This window comes from Euleptes europaea, chromosome 6 (genome assembly GCF_029931775.1).
Source record: "Euleptes europaea isolate rEulEur1 chromosome 6, rEulEur1.hap1, whole genome shotgun sequence".
Lineage (NCBI taxonomy): Eukaryota > Metazoa > Chordata > Lepidosauria > Squamata > Sphaerodactylidae > Euleptes > Euleptes europaea.
The window spans coordinates 25,748,144-25,761,729 of NC_079317.1; the positions used below are offsets into that span (position 1 = coordinate 25,748,144).

Here is a 13,586-nt window from a genome sequence, read left to right on the forward strand (position 1 = left end):
TTGTCCTCGTATATTTGTGATTTCTGTCTCCTAGTGTGTAGCTTCCCCCCCTCTTTTCCCTCCCACACTAATCTGTCCCAAATCTCCCCCGTCTGTTTAAAAAAAAGCTGGCCGACGCCGAATCTTGTCGGGACAACGATTTTCTCTCCGAGGGAGATGTTGACGGCGGCCGGCTCACTGCCGATCTGGAGAAAGAGCCAATGACTTCTGGCAGCCGCAGATGCGGTTTTGCCGACTCTGAGCCCTCAGGAGACGAAGAAACGGCCAAAAGATGGCGGCACGGAAAGCCTTCAGTAAAAGGCGCGAAAATGGCGCCGGCCTCCAAAACGCTCCGCCGAGCCAATAACGACTTTGGCGGAGCGCAGGAACATTGGGGACAGGACCAAGGAACCGCGGTCAGTAGTATACCCTCTAATTCCTTTTGGGAGGATGAGAGCAATAAGTTAATACTGCAGAGGGAGATTTATAACGTTGTGGGCAGAACGGCAGGTCCGCAGTGGCCCCTGGCCAACTAAGGCAGCCAGAAAGGTGGGGGAGGGCAATCTGTTCAGGAATTTAGGCACAATGAATTCTCTGAGTCTATGCAGGGTTCTGATATTGAGGATAGGACAGACGGGGATTTCTCTTCGGACGAAGAGGCACCCCCCACTGATAACCAAAAGACCAGGCACTTTTCGGGCGATGACTATCAATCCCTATTAGCTAAGGCCTTGTCAGCCCTAAATCTTGACCAACAGCCCAAGAACGAGACTGCAGAAGACCAATCCAATCCCGTGGGTCACAAAGATTATTTCCCAGCAATAGTGGATCAGACCTTAACTGTATATTTTAAGAAACTATTAACAGCAGAGTGGGAGAAACCCACTTCTAACAGGCAATTCCATTCCAACGTTAAAAAAATTTGCACTCTAGATCCCAGGGCTATGGAACTTCTCAAACTCCCCCTGGTGGATGGTCCCATTGCAGCCTTGCAGACAGCTGAACTGGTTTCTGATGACGGCATGGGCACAATCAAAGACCCCTGGGACAGGAAAACTGAATTCACCTGCAGAAAAACCCATGAAGCGGCTGCCTTGGCAGTACAGGCTTCAGCTACAGCCTCCATATTCGCCAGGGCTTCACTAATTTGGCTGAAGAAGCTCACTCAGTTAGTCCCCAATGACAATAGGAGAGTGACAGAAGGATTTAACAGGGTCCCAAAGGCCACCAATTTTTTAGCTGATGCAACGCTGGATTCCATGACCTTCGCAGCCAGAGCATTAGCTTCTTCCACTGCCACCAGACGAGCTCTTTGGCTGAGAGTCTGGCAGGCGGGGTACAATTCCAAAAGTGCTGTGATGGCCTACCCCTTTCAAGGAGGTCACCTAGTGGGCGACGCCTTAGAAAAAACATTGGTAGAAACCAGAGATAAGAAAAAGGCGATGCCTAGATCTCTGAGAAGGGAGGGGAGGTCATCTTCTTCCTTTCCTTTCTTTCGGTCCTTCCATACCCTCTCCAGAGGCAGACAGGACCAGAGGAGAGGGGGATGGTCAGGCGGAAGGGGATCCTTTTGCAGAGGAAACAGGTTCAACAGGTTTACAGGTTCCAGTGGTCGCAACAACAACAACAACAGCTCCAAGGGAGACAAGCCCCAGAAGACCTTCAAACAGTGACGCCAGGCCTCTGGACATCTGGGGAAGACTCCAACGCTTCCAATCCTAGTGGGAGTCTCTTCAGCCAGATCTGTGGGTAACACAGATCTTACAGTCCGGATACTGCATAGAGTTTCGCAATCTTCCCCCAGACAGATTCCTGCAATCCCCAGCGTCTCACCAACCTGCAAAACAGCTAAGAACAACCAAGGTAATTGAACAATTGATGCACATTCAGGTAGTAGAACCAGTACCTGTACAAGAACACAGACAGGGCGTGTACTCAGTATTTTTCACAGTCCCCAAGAAGAACGGGGACTGGAGGGCCATACTGGACCTCAAATTCCTGAATCGCCGCGTCATAAAGAAACACTTCCGCATGGAAACCATAAGGTCAATACTGGAGGCTCTTCGTCCTGGCTCGTTCCTGACCTCCATCGACTTAAAAGAGGCGTACCTGCATATCCCGATACACCTCTCCCACAGAAAATACCTTCGTTTCTGTTACTTAGGGATGCACTAACAATTTAGGGCACTTCCCTTCAGGCTCGCTTCAGCCCCTTGTGTGTTTTCCAAGGTACTGGTAACCCTGATAGCGCATCTACTCAAGGAAGATATTCAGTTGTTCCCGTACCTGGACGACATTTTGATCAGTGCACCGTCATCAGGGTTGTCTTCCTCAAAAATACTACACCTGGGTGTACGCACGTAGTTAGAGTACATAGAAGGGGGGGGGGTTACAGTCCTTCCCCCCACTATGCAGTTCTCTCATTTTCTTCTTACTTGACTGAGAGTTTCTCTACCGGTCTACACTTTGGTGAAGTGGACCTGTTTGTTACATGTTACATGTTGATGTATTCCGTACCTGTTTTGGTTGTGGTTATCAATGTTTTTTCTCTAGTGTATTTCTCCTGTCTCTAGCTTCGGCTCCTTGAAAAAGTGGAAGTCGTAGGCTTTCCCGCCAGGGAGTCAGGAAGTGAGATTTTGGTCCTGCCTCCCCGAGCAATGGGCGGGAAAACCCGAGCTCCAAGATGCTGTTCTTCCTCAGAGCGGAAACAGCCCTCTCGGTGAGTAACAAGGCTACATTCCCGTACCTGGATGACATTTTGATCAGTGCACCGTCATCCAGTCTAGCTCGGGAGCATACTCAACGGGTAATCCAGATGTTGACACACCACTGGTACCTAGTCAGTTGGGAAAAGAGCTGCCTTCCCCCACAACAGACCATCCTGCACCTGGGAGTTGTCATCAATACCCAAGACAACACAGTCTCACTCCCACGGGACAAAGCACAAAAGATTATAAATTTAACCAAGGAAGTCCTCAAGTCATCAACCGCACATCTGATGCCTCTAGCCCGCCTGCATGGGTCCATGATAGCCTGCATAGATTGCGTCCCATGGGTGAGGTTTCATGCCAGGCCACTCCAATGGCTCCTTCGTCCCTATAGTTCCAAATCATGGCCAAGGAGCTAAGGGAAGTCAACGTCACTCCTCTAGCCAGACGAAGCCTCAAATGGTGGACCAGACTACCCAAACTAATGATCGGGCGATAGTTCTTCCGTGAAGATCCGATACAACTGTTTACCGACACCAGTATAGAGGGCTGGGGAGCCACCCTGGAGGCACACATGGTGCAGGGCACCTGGTCGGACAAGGAGAAGACCTTGCATATCAATGTGCTGGAGATCAAAGCAATCTGGAAGGCAATTCTCTCTTTCCAGTCCCAGCTGGAAGGACATCACATTCTGGTGCACACGGACAATGTATCAGCGAAAGCTCATGTCAACAAACGGGGGCTCATGGTCCTCCGCACTACATCGGGAGGTGGAGCCTATCCTAAAGTGGTCAGAGGGTCAACTGAAATCCTTGAAAGCCGAACATATCAAGGGGATTCTCAACAACCAGGCCAACTGGTTGAGTCGACAAAGGATCGACGAGGGGGAATGATCTCTCAACAGGGAGGTGTTTCAATAGCTGATCCACAGGTTCGAGCTTCCATTGGTGGACTCATTTGCCGGCGGCAGCAACAACCAGTTGCCGAGGTTCTACTCAAGATTCCACGACAGCAGAGCAGACAGATGCCTTGATGGTTCCTTGGCCGCAGGACACCTTCTATGCCTTTCCTCCTCTTCCCGTTACCTCGAGTCATCCGCAAGATTCGTCGAGAGCAAGCAATTGTGATCCTGATAGCCCTGGACTGGCCTCGCCGCCTGTGGTGTCCTGCCCTGAAGGAACTCTCCATCCGAGATCCGTGGTCACTGCCCAGTCATCCACATCTCCTGTCACGGGGTCCGATCTACCATCCAGACCCAGGTTGGTTCAGGCTGACCGCCTGGCTCTTGAAAGGAAACGGTTCCTAGAAGCCGGATACAGCTTGGCCACGATCCTCAAAGCAAGCCGCCCTTCCACTAGAAGGATATACAACTGTTCGTGGAAGGCGTTTGTAAGATGGTGCAGAAGAAAGTCCATTGATCCAACCCAGCCACAGACAAACCACATTCTGTCATTCCTTCAGCACGGACTCACACAAAACCTCAGAGTAGCTACCCTAAAATGCCAAGTAGCGGCCATTGCCACTGTTATTCTGTCCTCGGACTGTTTTGAATTGGCTCATCATCCACACATTCGAGCATTCCTGAGGGGAGCGACTCTAATCTCTCCTCGGCAGCCTTCTCGGGCGAAGCCTCAGTGGAAGACATCTGCAAAGCGGCCACCTGGTCGTCTATCTCAGCGTTCGTACGACACTACAGAATTAATTCCTTTTCATGTGCGGATGCTGCCTTCGGCAGGCGGGTCTTACAGCAGGTGGTGAATGAATAATCGTTCCCGCCCTCTCAGGGACAGCTCTTGGAGGTCCCAAATCTGAAGATGTCCTTCCCTCAGTGGAGAACGACCCTTGTTTACTCACCGTGAAGGGTCCTTCTCTCTGAGGTAAGAAGGGCATCTTCCCCGCCCAGATCAGAAACAAAGAAAAGAAAAAAGAAATACAAGTCAGCAGATGAAACAATAGGGACAAGATGTACGTTGAAAAATCCACAGTGTTCATCCGAATACTCTGTTAGCGTTATAACCCACTGTTATATATGTTGTTCTGGTTCGTTAGGCTCACCAGTCGGTGTCTTGCCCTACGTCAGTTTGTTAATGTATGTTGCCATGTTCCATTTCCTGTTCTTTCACCGTTAGTTTTTTATAGCTCGTTAAGAAGGAAACAGAGGGAGATAGTTTCCGCACAATCAACAGGAAGCAGAAATCCTTTTTTATTTTGCCTCCCCTGGTAGAGCAAGCGAGAACCACCCAAATCTGAAGATGCCCTTCTTACCTCAGAGAGAAGGACCCTTCACGGTGAGTAAACAGGGGTCAATCTCTGCTGCATCCCATATCTCCCTTCAAACCATGAGGGAGGCCTGGGATATGGAAAACAGGGTGCCTAGGAAGAGTTACTGTGTTCACTGCCGAAGACCGCTAACAAGAGATCTGCTAAAAATCCTCCCTGGCAGTCCAGAAACCAGTTGGATCCATAAGCCTCTGTGGTTTCTTACTTGAATCCACCCCATCTGCAAAGAAATCTAGCTCTTGTAATCCCAATGATAAGCAACTGGTGATTCAGCTATTTCAGTGAAAACACCACTAAAGCCCCTACTCAAACAAAATTCCTAATTTGTTTAGAATAAAACACCAGAGCATGTTCTGCTGTGTTACTTGTTCTGAGCACACATTGGGAAAGGGAAAAGGATCAGAAGGGGGTAAAGCTCTAATAGTTAATAATCCCAGTCCTAAAAATGGCTTGTCATTCACCCAGTGTTGATCTTCCTGTCCTCTTGACACTAGTTGGGGCATCAGTCTGCCCAATATTGTGACATATAGCTAGATATTCCTCTTCTCAATAGACTAGGACCAAAACAATTCCCTAATAAAAGTAGAAAGCCAGTCCCTTCCTTTTCTCATGAGGAAAGGTATCAAGGGCTTCCATTTGTATGTATATATATATTTCTGTGTGTATCTGGTCACCCCACTCAGCTACGGAAGGTGCATTCCATCTGCACAAACCATGATGACCTTGGTTTTAAAGGGAGCCGCGCCTTGCTAAGCCCCAACCAAGATATGCCATACTATACAGCGTATGCGGTATCTGACTTCAAACTCATGCAGATGTTGGATTTTTTGTTATCCTTTTTAATGTCCCTCCATTGTTTATTACATAGTCACTGTGACCGTTCTAAAGGATTTCAGCCTTAGCATGCATGCTTTTAAGTTATTCATGGCTTTCCTAAGTATGCGTAACCCCAGGTATAAATGTCAGGCAGAATATCCTGTGGGGTTTTGTCAGGGTAGCCCATTGTATGTGTTTTGATCATCAATAGCAACACTTGCATGTACGTGATCCTTCAGATGTACTAAGCAAGCATATCTCCTGGTTTTGGCTGTTGTTGCTGATTCAGACTGGATGAAGCATGGAATGGTTGTAGGTGCTGACCATCTTTAATACTGGATCCCTTAATTATGGAGTCAAGTGACATAAATCTCTATACTAGCCAGTATAAAAATCCTTTTGTACAGTATAGGGGTTCATTAATGGCCATCTAGTAACAATTTGTCTTTAATTTTTCTTGAATCTTGTAACTTGCAAATAATGCATTCATGTGGCTGTTTTGCATGTACATCAATAACTATAGAAACCATATCATTAAATTATCCTAATTGATAATTCAATTTGAAGGATGTTCCATATTGTCTCTGAAGTACGTCAGATCGCTCATTGCTGCAGTCCAGCCAACTCTCGTAGGTAAAAGAAATTTCCATCTTTGTACAGATAGTAAAATGTTGTCATTACACCTGTAAGTAACACTGAACCCAATCTACTTCCTCCCAAGTAGGTAGAATTGTTTTATCTTCTTTAGATGTATTCTCCAAATATTTTCACATCTTGTGAAGATTGAAGTTCTTATTTAAACTTCTGATAGTCTATATTAGAACATAGGAAAGCTGTGCTAGCACTGGAATATAGCGAACATTGTTTGTAAATCTAATTTTCCTTTTTTCTTTTTTAGGGAGGCCTAGTGGGGCTTGTAGATTATCCTGATGATGATGAGGAGGAGGATGAAGACAGTCTACCTTTGTCACAGAAAGCAAAGGTTGAGTCATCATAATGACAGTTCTGAAGATGAGCATCCGTTGGGGGGTTAACCTGGTTTCCAGAACAGGAAAAGTCCATAATTAAAAACTGCAGCCTTTAGTGAATTACTGTGTGTGACACAGATCAGTTTAAAAATATGGATTCCTGCTAATCAAGTGCCAATTTGAAGGAGCAGAAGAAGAGGATATACTACACTTAATGGGAATGACATGCCTTTGACCTCTCCAGCTTGGACCACGCATTGCCCTTTTCTCAGGGAAGGAAATGGAAAAAAATATATATATAAAAAGCCAACAGGGCAGGAGTTTATTAGTGGAATTCTGGATTGGCTGGTCAGTCACTACAATCAGAATATGCTTTCTTGGACCATGTATGAGACTTGACGAAAAGGCTTTTCTGCCATAATTCTTCACTAGCTGAGAATGCCAGCAGTTTCTTTGTATAAAAGAGACTTGCCTTTGAAACCGTACATTCTGAACATTTTAGTCGAGCTACAACAGGTTTAAAAAATAAAAGAACTCTGGGGGAGGGCTGACCATAAGTTTTCTTTTTTTAAATGTGTTCCCTTTGCCCTTTAAACTGCAGAATTTTTCTTTGGAGGTCAGGGATTTGTCTATCCCTTGATTAAAAGATTGAATGGAATTCTAGATGTGGTCACTTTTTGTGTCATAATTTTATTTTTATTTTGCCCCCTGAGTGTATGCTTAGTTGTTGAGTATATATTTGGGACCATTAAAATTTTTTGATGTAATATAATCTCATTGTTGTGCTGGTACCTGTTTCACCTGTGAGATTCTGTTCTACATCACAGTTCTAAATATGTTTAGGATTTTATGGAAGATGGTATAGTTTTTATTGAAAAAGAACAAATTAATCTTGCCACAATGTGCATAAAAAGCAATACTATTTTGTGACTAAATATTTTATATTAAACTTTCCATCATCAGCTGTCTTGAAACAATTCAGGGAAATAGGCTGCTTTTTTAAAAAAAAAAATGAAGAAATCTATAAATACGAAATTAGTATTCCAAAGAGATTTTTTTGAAATTTCTTAACTGGGAACCACGCTGGTACGTTTAAATCAAATTTAAGATGATTTATTTAAGAGTATAACTATACTGACGCATTTGAGTTCTGAAAATAAAAAAGAATAATTCCAAGTGAAAGAACTACTGCATTAGTGGTATTTTTTTTTTAAAAACAAACAAACACTACTGACTCCCTTTGGAATACCAGTTTTACTGTCACAGTTTATGCTGGGGTTATGAAATATTTGTCCAGTTTATTGATCTGTTCTGCTTCTTAGTGGGGGTGGGGCAAATCAATCTTTATAGTACAGTCGGTATCCTCTTGTTGCAATCTCATTGCAGTCTTGACTAAACAGCAAAACTGACAGCGACCATTTGCAGCAATAGTTATTAGTGGAAGATTGTTGGGAATTTTACAGACAAGTAATGACCTGATCTCTCCTTTTGAGATTTCTGTACAGAAATCAACCTGGTACAAATCCTGAATGTATGACTGCCAAAGTCTTTTGCCACACAGAGAAATCATCATTCTATCTGATCAAAACACACAGCCTCTTTCCAGAGAAAGTTCAGGTGGGTCTGACACCTTGCCAGAATATAAATGTGTGAGCCCAATTCACTCATCGCTTCCTCTACACAGTGAGGAAGTGGGATGTTCAGAAACCCGAAGTTCACAACATGTTGAAATATCACCTGAAAAGTAACAAATGGAGAGTTTATTTAATTTATACATCCATCTTCCATCAATCGTATATCAAAGCTACTGCAAGCAGCAGGGTTGGTTGAATCCCTTGATAATCTTGTTAAGTAGCCATTGATTACTCCAATTTCACCTCTTTATGTAAGAAATAATTCCTTTCTGTTTTCTAAGGGCAGCTTTCATTGTGTAAAACTGTATCATCATAGAGTGGGTTCTTAAAACGTAGGATTGCTCATGCCACTGGATGAGTTCCTTTGCCCTGTATAGAGTTCTCTGATTCCTTTTGTGTCATTTTAAAATTATGTATTCTTACCATATTCTACTTTAGTGAATTATATATAAGAAGAATGAATAGCAGAGGGAAAAATAGTATTTCTTGACATTTAAGTCACTGAATAGGAACATTTAGATGTAGTGCTACACAACATCCACCCGATTAGAGCATTCTTTGAACTAGCAGCACTTCATAAAAGTATGTTTCGTAATTCAAAATAGGTCAGTGCCATACAGTGAATTGATGTTAGCATTTCATTTCTGACCTTGCTTTTTCAAGTTTCAGGTCCGCCTGGATTGCATTTGGTTTTCAGCGTAGCATGCTTCTACAGTACCTTTCTAAAAATGAGAACTAATGGAAGTTTCATCACCACATGATTGGATGATGGAGAAAGGATGGACATTAGGGGTAATACTAACTGAGGGATAGTTCAGCCAAGATGAGAGCTGAAGGAAGAGTTAGGCTGGTGTCTCTGAGAGGGGGCATATTGTAGGGATGGAATGACCTGCATTAAAGTAGAAAATTGAAATAAATGATTTATCTGGTTTCCTAGCTGGAATATCCAACTTCATGTGAGATGCATTGTGATTAGTATGTCTAATAAGGAAAATTTAGATTGTTTTTCAGCTGCTTCTGAAGTGCACTGTACATTTTAATGAATGGAATCCATCATATTTAAACAACTGGCCATCAGCATTTGGAAGTGGATACATGCTCATCAGTAGTGGCTGATAGACTGGAGAAATTCTAGCTGCAACTTAACTTGAGTAGCAGTGTTGCTGTTACTGTCCCTGCGTGGAATATGAACCCACTTCCAATTTTCAGTCTACCCACCAACAAGGTAAAGGTAAAGGTCCCCTGTGCAAGCCCCGGGTCATTCCTGACCCATGGGGTGACGTCACATCCCGACGTTTCCTAGGCAGACTTTGTTTACAGGGTGGTTTGCCAGTGCCTTCCCCAGTCTTCTCCCCTTTACCCCCAGCAAGCTGGGTACTCATTTTACCGACTTCGGAAGGATGGAAGGCTGAGTCAACCTTGAGCCGGCTACCTGAAACCGACGTCCGTCGGGATCGAACTCAGGTCATGAGCAGAGCTTTTGACTGCAGTACTGCAGCTTAACACTGCGCCACGGGGCTCTGACCAACAAGATAACAGATAGGAATCTCAGTGGTGTGTCCACATTATTTTTCTCCTTTTTGCATATTCCAAAAGATGGAAGCATTAAAAACTTTCTTGTTGAGAGTTACAAAGGTCAATGAGTGTATTCCGTTTTATTACTTCCTGAAGACTACTGATTCAGTGAATATCTCTTCAGATGTGGGACTGAGCGGCTGGAATCCCAGGATGAAATGTTCTTTCATTTGAGAAGTAATAATTCTGAAATATATAACTGCTGCTATTCTTTGGAACAACCCAATCATGATTTGTAGAGATTTGGTTTTATGATGATACAAGTATCACATAAGAGAACATATCGATTGCCACATTAGTTTTTGTTTGTTCTGTCTTTATAGGATCATTGTTTTTAATGGGCTCTTGCACAGACCTCTTCTGGTACCTCAGAGTATAATGTTCCAGAAAGCCAGAAAGTCTACTCTACTGTTTGAATTAATATATGTTACTTAGCCATGATTCATTCATTCATTCATGACATTTGTTTGTGGCTTTTCCTCCCTGAATGGACCCAAAGTGGCTCAAGAGAAACACCAAAATAAAAGTTACCAAACAACAAAAACAAAAGAAATGGATTGTGTGCTGGTCCTGATCAATGAAGCTGCTTAACACAGGCCACAGTTCATGAACAAAAGGCCAAGAGTCCATTGGTTCCAGCCCTTGGGTGTGGGCCCAAGGAATTAAGTACCTGCAAGGAGAGGACAACAAACTGCTCAGCAAGAGATGAACTGCTGCTAGCTTACTGCCAGCAAGATCCCCCCATCACAATATTTTGCTAGATTTATTTCTATGTACATGAGCTATATAAACCTTCCACCTGTGTTTAAATAAATGCTAGTAAAATGAGAATTGCAAAAAGATCTGATTGTAGAACACAGCTTTTCTGCCTTCAACCTCCTCCCGCCCCCAACCAAACAGCTGCAGCTGAGGATTGGGGGAACAAGAGGTAGCTTGAGTGGGAAAAATTGTGGGCCATAAAAATTGTGGGGGAACCCCTGTCCCCCAACAGAATTACTTTCTACTGGTGCTAGGGTTACTTTGGATCCCAAACATAACCTATTGTCTGCAGTATAGACAATTACATTTTGCTTAGTGAGAATTGTACTGTAAATAAAAAGCTATTTCTGGCATCTAAACAGCTAAGTAACAAAACTAAAAGTTTTCTAGTGATGCTTTGTGAGTGTTGAGAAATGGGGGGAGGGGTTGAACTTGGTCTACTATCCTACTTTCCATTGTATCATATAACCTTGTAAAGTCTATTCTTCAGGAGCTGAGATTTTTAGACAACTCATGAATGAGAGGGCTTTGTTGATGCTTGGGGCTGTTGCTAGGAGACAGCTGGAGACAGGCGAAACGTAGTTTACAGTTGGTGTAAAGTATATTTGAAACTGCCTTCACTTGGGAAATGCCCACTCCCTCCTACATTTTAGGTGGGGGGAGATGCCTGAGACATTGCAATATGAGTGCTTTATATCATCCTTCCAAGTAGTCTTTTGAACTGAAACAACTGTGCTGAATCCTAAACAGAGGTCCTTTTAATTGTTGTTGTTTTTAAACAAAGTGAATTAATTAGGTTGATTTCAGCTCCAGAAATGCACAGGAAGAGGCTGCAGTGTTTAACCATTGGTTTTGCTAAAAGTGAAACATGTATGCAACCAGGGGCTGCAATCTGCAACCCTTGGCATTCTTACTCCCAAGTAAGCTTCAATAAATACAATGGGGCTTGCTTCTCAGTAAATATACTAGGATTGGGCTTTCCACACACCAAAAATAAGTATAATTGATCAATTTACTACAAGGTTATTCTAAGGTAAGAACCAGCTATAGCTAGAGCCCAGTTCTTGCTGAGCACCGAACTATACATTTCACTGAAATTCTGTGACTGGAGCTCCAGATATATACTTTAGTTACAAACAGAATCTGTGCCAGAGCCCAATGCAAATGGCAGCTGTGAGCCTAAGAAAGGGAAGGGCCAGGCTATTTTCCCAGTTGAAAATGCTGCCCCCCCCCCTTGCTGCGTTTTAAGCTCTGGTAAGAAAGATGTGTAGCAATATTGTGACTGTTTCTCCCCCCACCCAAAACACAGTTTAAAGCAACTGGGGAATTAGGATTTTTGACTTGGGGCAAAAAAAGCTCCTTCCTTAGTTCCATTACCCTGATTCTTCCCCCCCCCCCCATTTTTGTAGCTAAATTTGACATTGGAGATCTAATTACAGCTCTCCCCCCAGTCATGGATTACCTAGCCCAGAAAGGGGGGAAACAAACATATCACAGAGAAATACTGGTCGTGTGTTGAGAGTACTGCATTTTGAGCTGTCAACACTTTTTGAACACAATTTTGGAGAATGGCAGCTCTGGCCTGCATGCATTTTTTTATTATTATTATTGTGAGCTGGGAGTAACATGTATAGAGTTCCCAACTAGTTCGTCCCTGAACTGTTCTGTTTGAGACTGCTGGTAGAGGCTCTCATGACTGAATACTCCTCCGTACATAAGAATCCCGTCTACGTAGAAAACTAAACGCTGTAGAGAAGGCTTCTGTCCTAGCTTTCTCTGTGACATCTGATTGACTACATGTGCCCCCACTTGCTGTTTGAATTGGCTACATGTGCCCCCCTATGGTCAAGCTGTCCGGGTTACCAAGGGCCTTTTATGAAGGGACGTTTCCCCGTGGTCACCCTGGCCAATTGCTTTGGGGTTTTCTTTTGATAATGCATGCCTTTTCCGCCCATCAGAGGTCGCCTCGCTCTGCCTACTGCATTTTCCAGATTCTGGCTAAAACAGCATATGGAAAATACAGGCAAAGTGTGTGGGGAGAGCCAGGCGAGCTCTGACGGGGGGAAGAGGCACGCATAATCAAAAGGAAGCCCCAAAGCAGTCAGCGGGAGTTACTGTGGGGAACCGTCCCTGCATAAAAGACCAAGGCCAGTCTCGTTTCCTGGTTCATCCTTGTTTTGTTCCTCCCCCCCTCCCTGTTTTTGCCTTGAAGAGATACCTTGTTAAATATTTACTGTGATTTGCTAGGCATTGTTATTACTTAGGGTTTACTTCTCTCTCCTGAATCTACAGGAGTCAAATGTCTGAGTGGGGAATGGATGCATCTTGTGTCTATTGCACATGTGGGTAAATGATTGAGTGCTAAGGCGCCGTGTAGTGCACAGCCTGCCATTTCACACCCTGTACTTGCTGGAGTACATTTTTAACATTTAATCTATTCCGTAATTTTTGTTATCTTTCAAATCTACCTTGAACCAAAAGAACAAACTTGCTCTTGGCTTTCAAATCAGCAGAGTCCCTTTTAGAGTAAATAAATACAGTCTTTAGTCATGTATAATGGGGTGGAGGGGCTTAGTCACCTGCTTGTTCATCTTCGTGGCCTATTTGCAGTTACAGGTAAGCAACACTGTTTTCATCTTCATTGCCTCTTTGCAGGCACACATGCGTGCCTGCACAGAGGACCAGTCGATGAACAACAGTTACAGGTAAGCAGCACTGTCATACTCCTCATGTCCCTCTTCCCATCTATGAAATGTTCGAGTATATCTGAAATGGTAAAGCCTGATCAAGCATTACCATCTCAGCAAGGGATAGTGGACAGTGCCATCAAATCACAGCCAATTTATGGCCACCTTGTAGGATTTTTA

The 13,586-nt window shown here is 43.9% G+C and overlaps 1 protein-coding gene across 2 annotated transcripts in view; it reads left to right on the plus strand.

Moving 5' to 3' along the window:
- The window catches only part of PPP4R3A (protein phosphatase 4 regulatory subunit 3A), a 39,915-nt gene extending 32,392 nt beyond the window's left edge, over positions 1–7,523 (plus strand). Inside the window, exons 15-16 of one of the 2 annotated variants that reach the window (XM_056850910.1) lie at positions 6,351–6,416; positions 6,682–7,523. In XM_056850910.1, coding sequence (XP_056706888.1) covers positions 6,351–6,371 — 21 coding nt within the window. In that variant the 3' untranslated portion in view covers positions 6,372–6,416; positions 6,682–7,523. The remainder of the gene's footprint in view (positions 1–6,350; positions 6,417–6,681) is intronic. The other variant, XM_056850909.1, reaches the window with a different exon arrangement.
- The last annotated feature ends 6,063 nt before the right edge of the window (positions 7,524–13,586 follow it).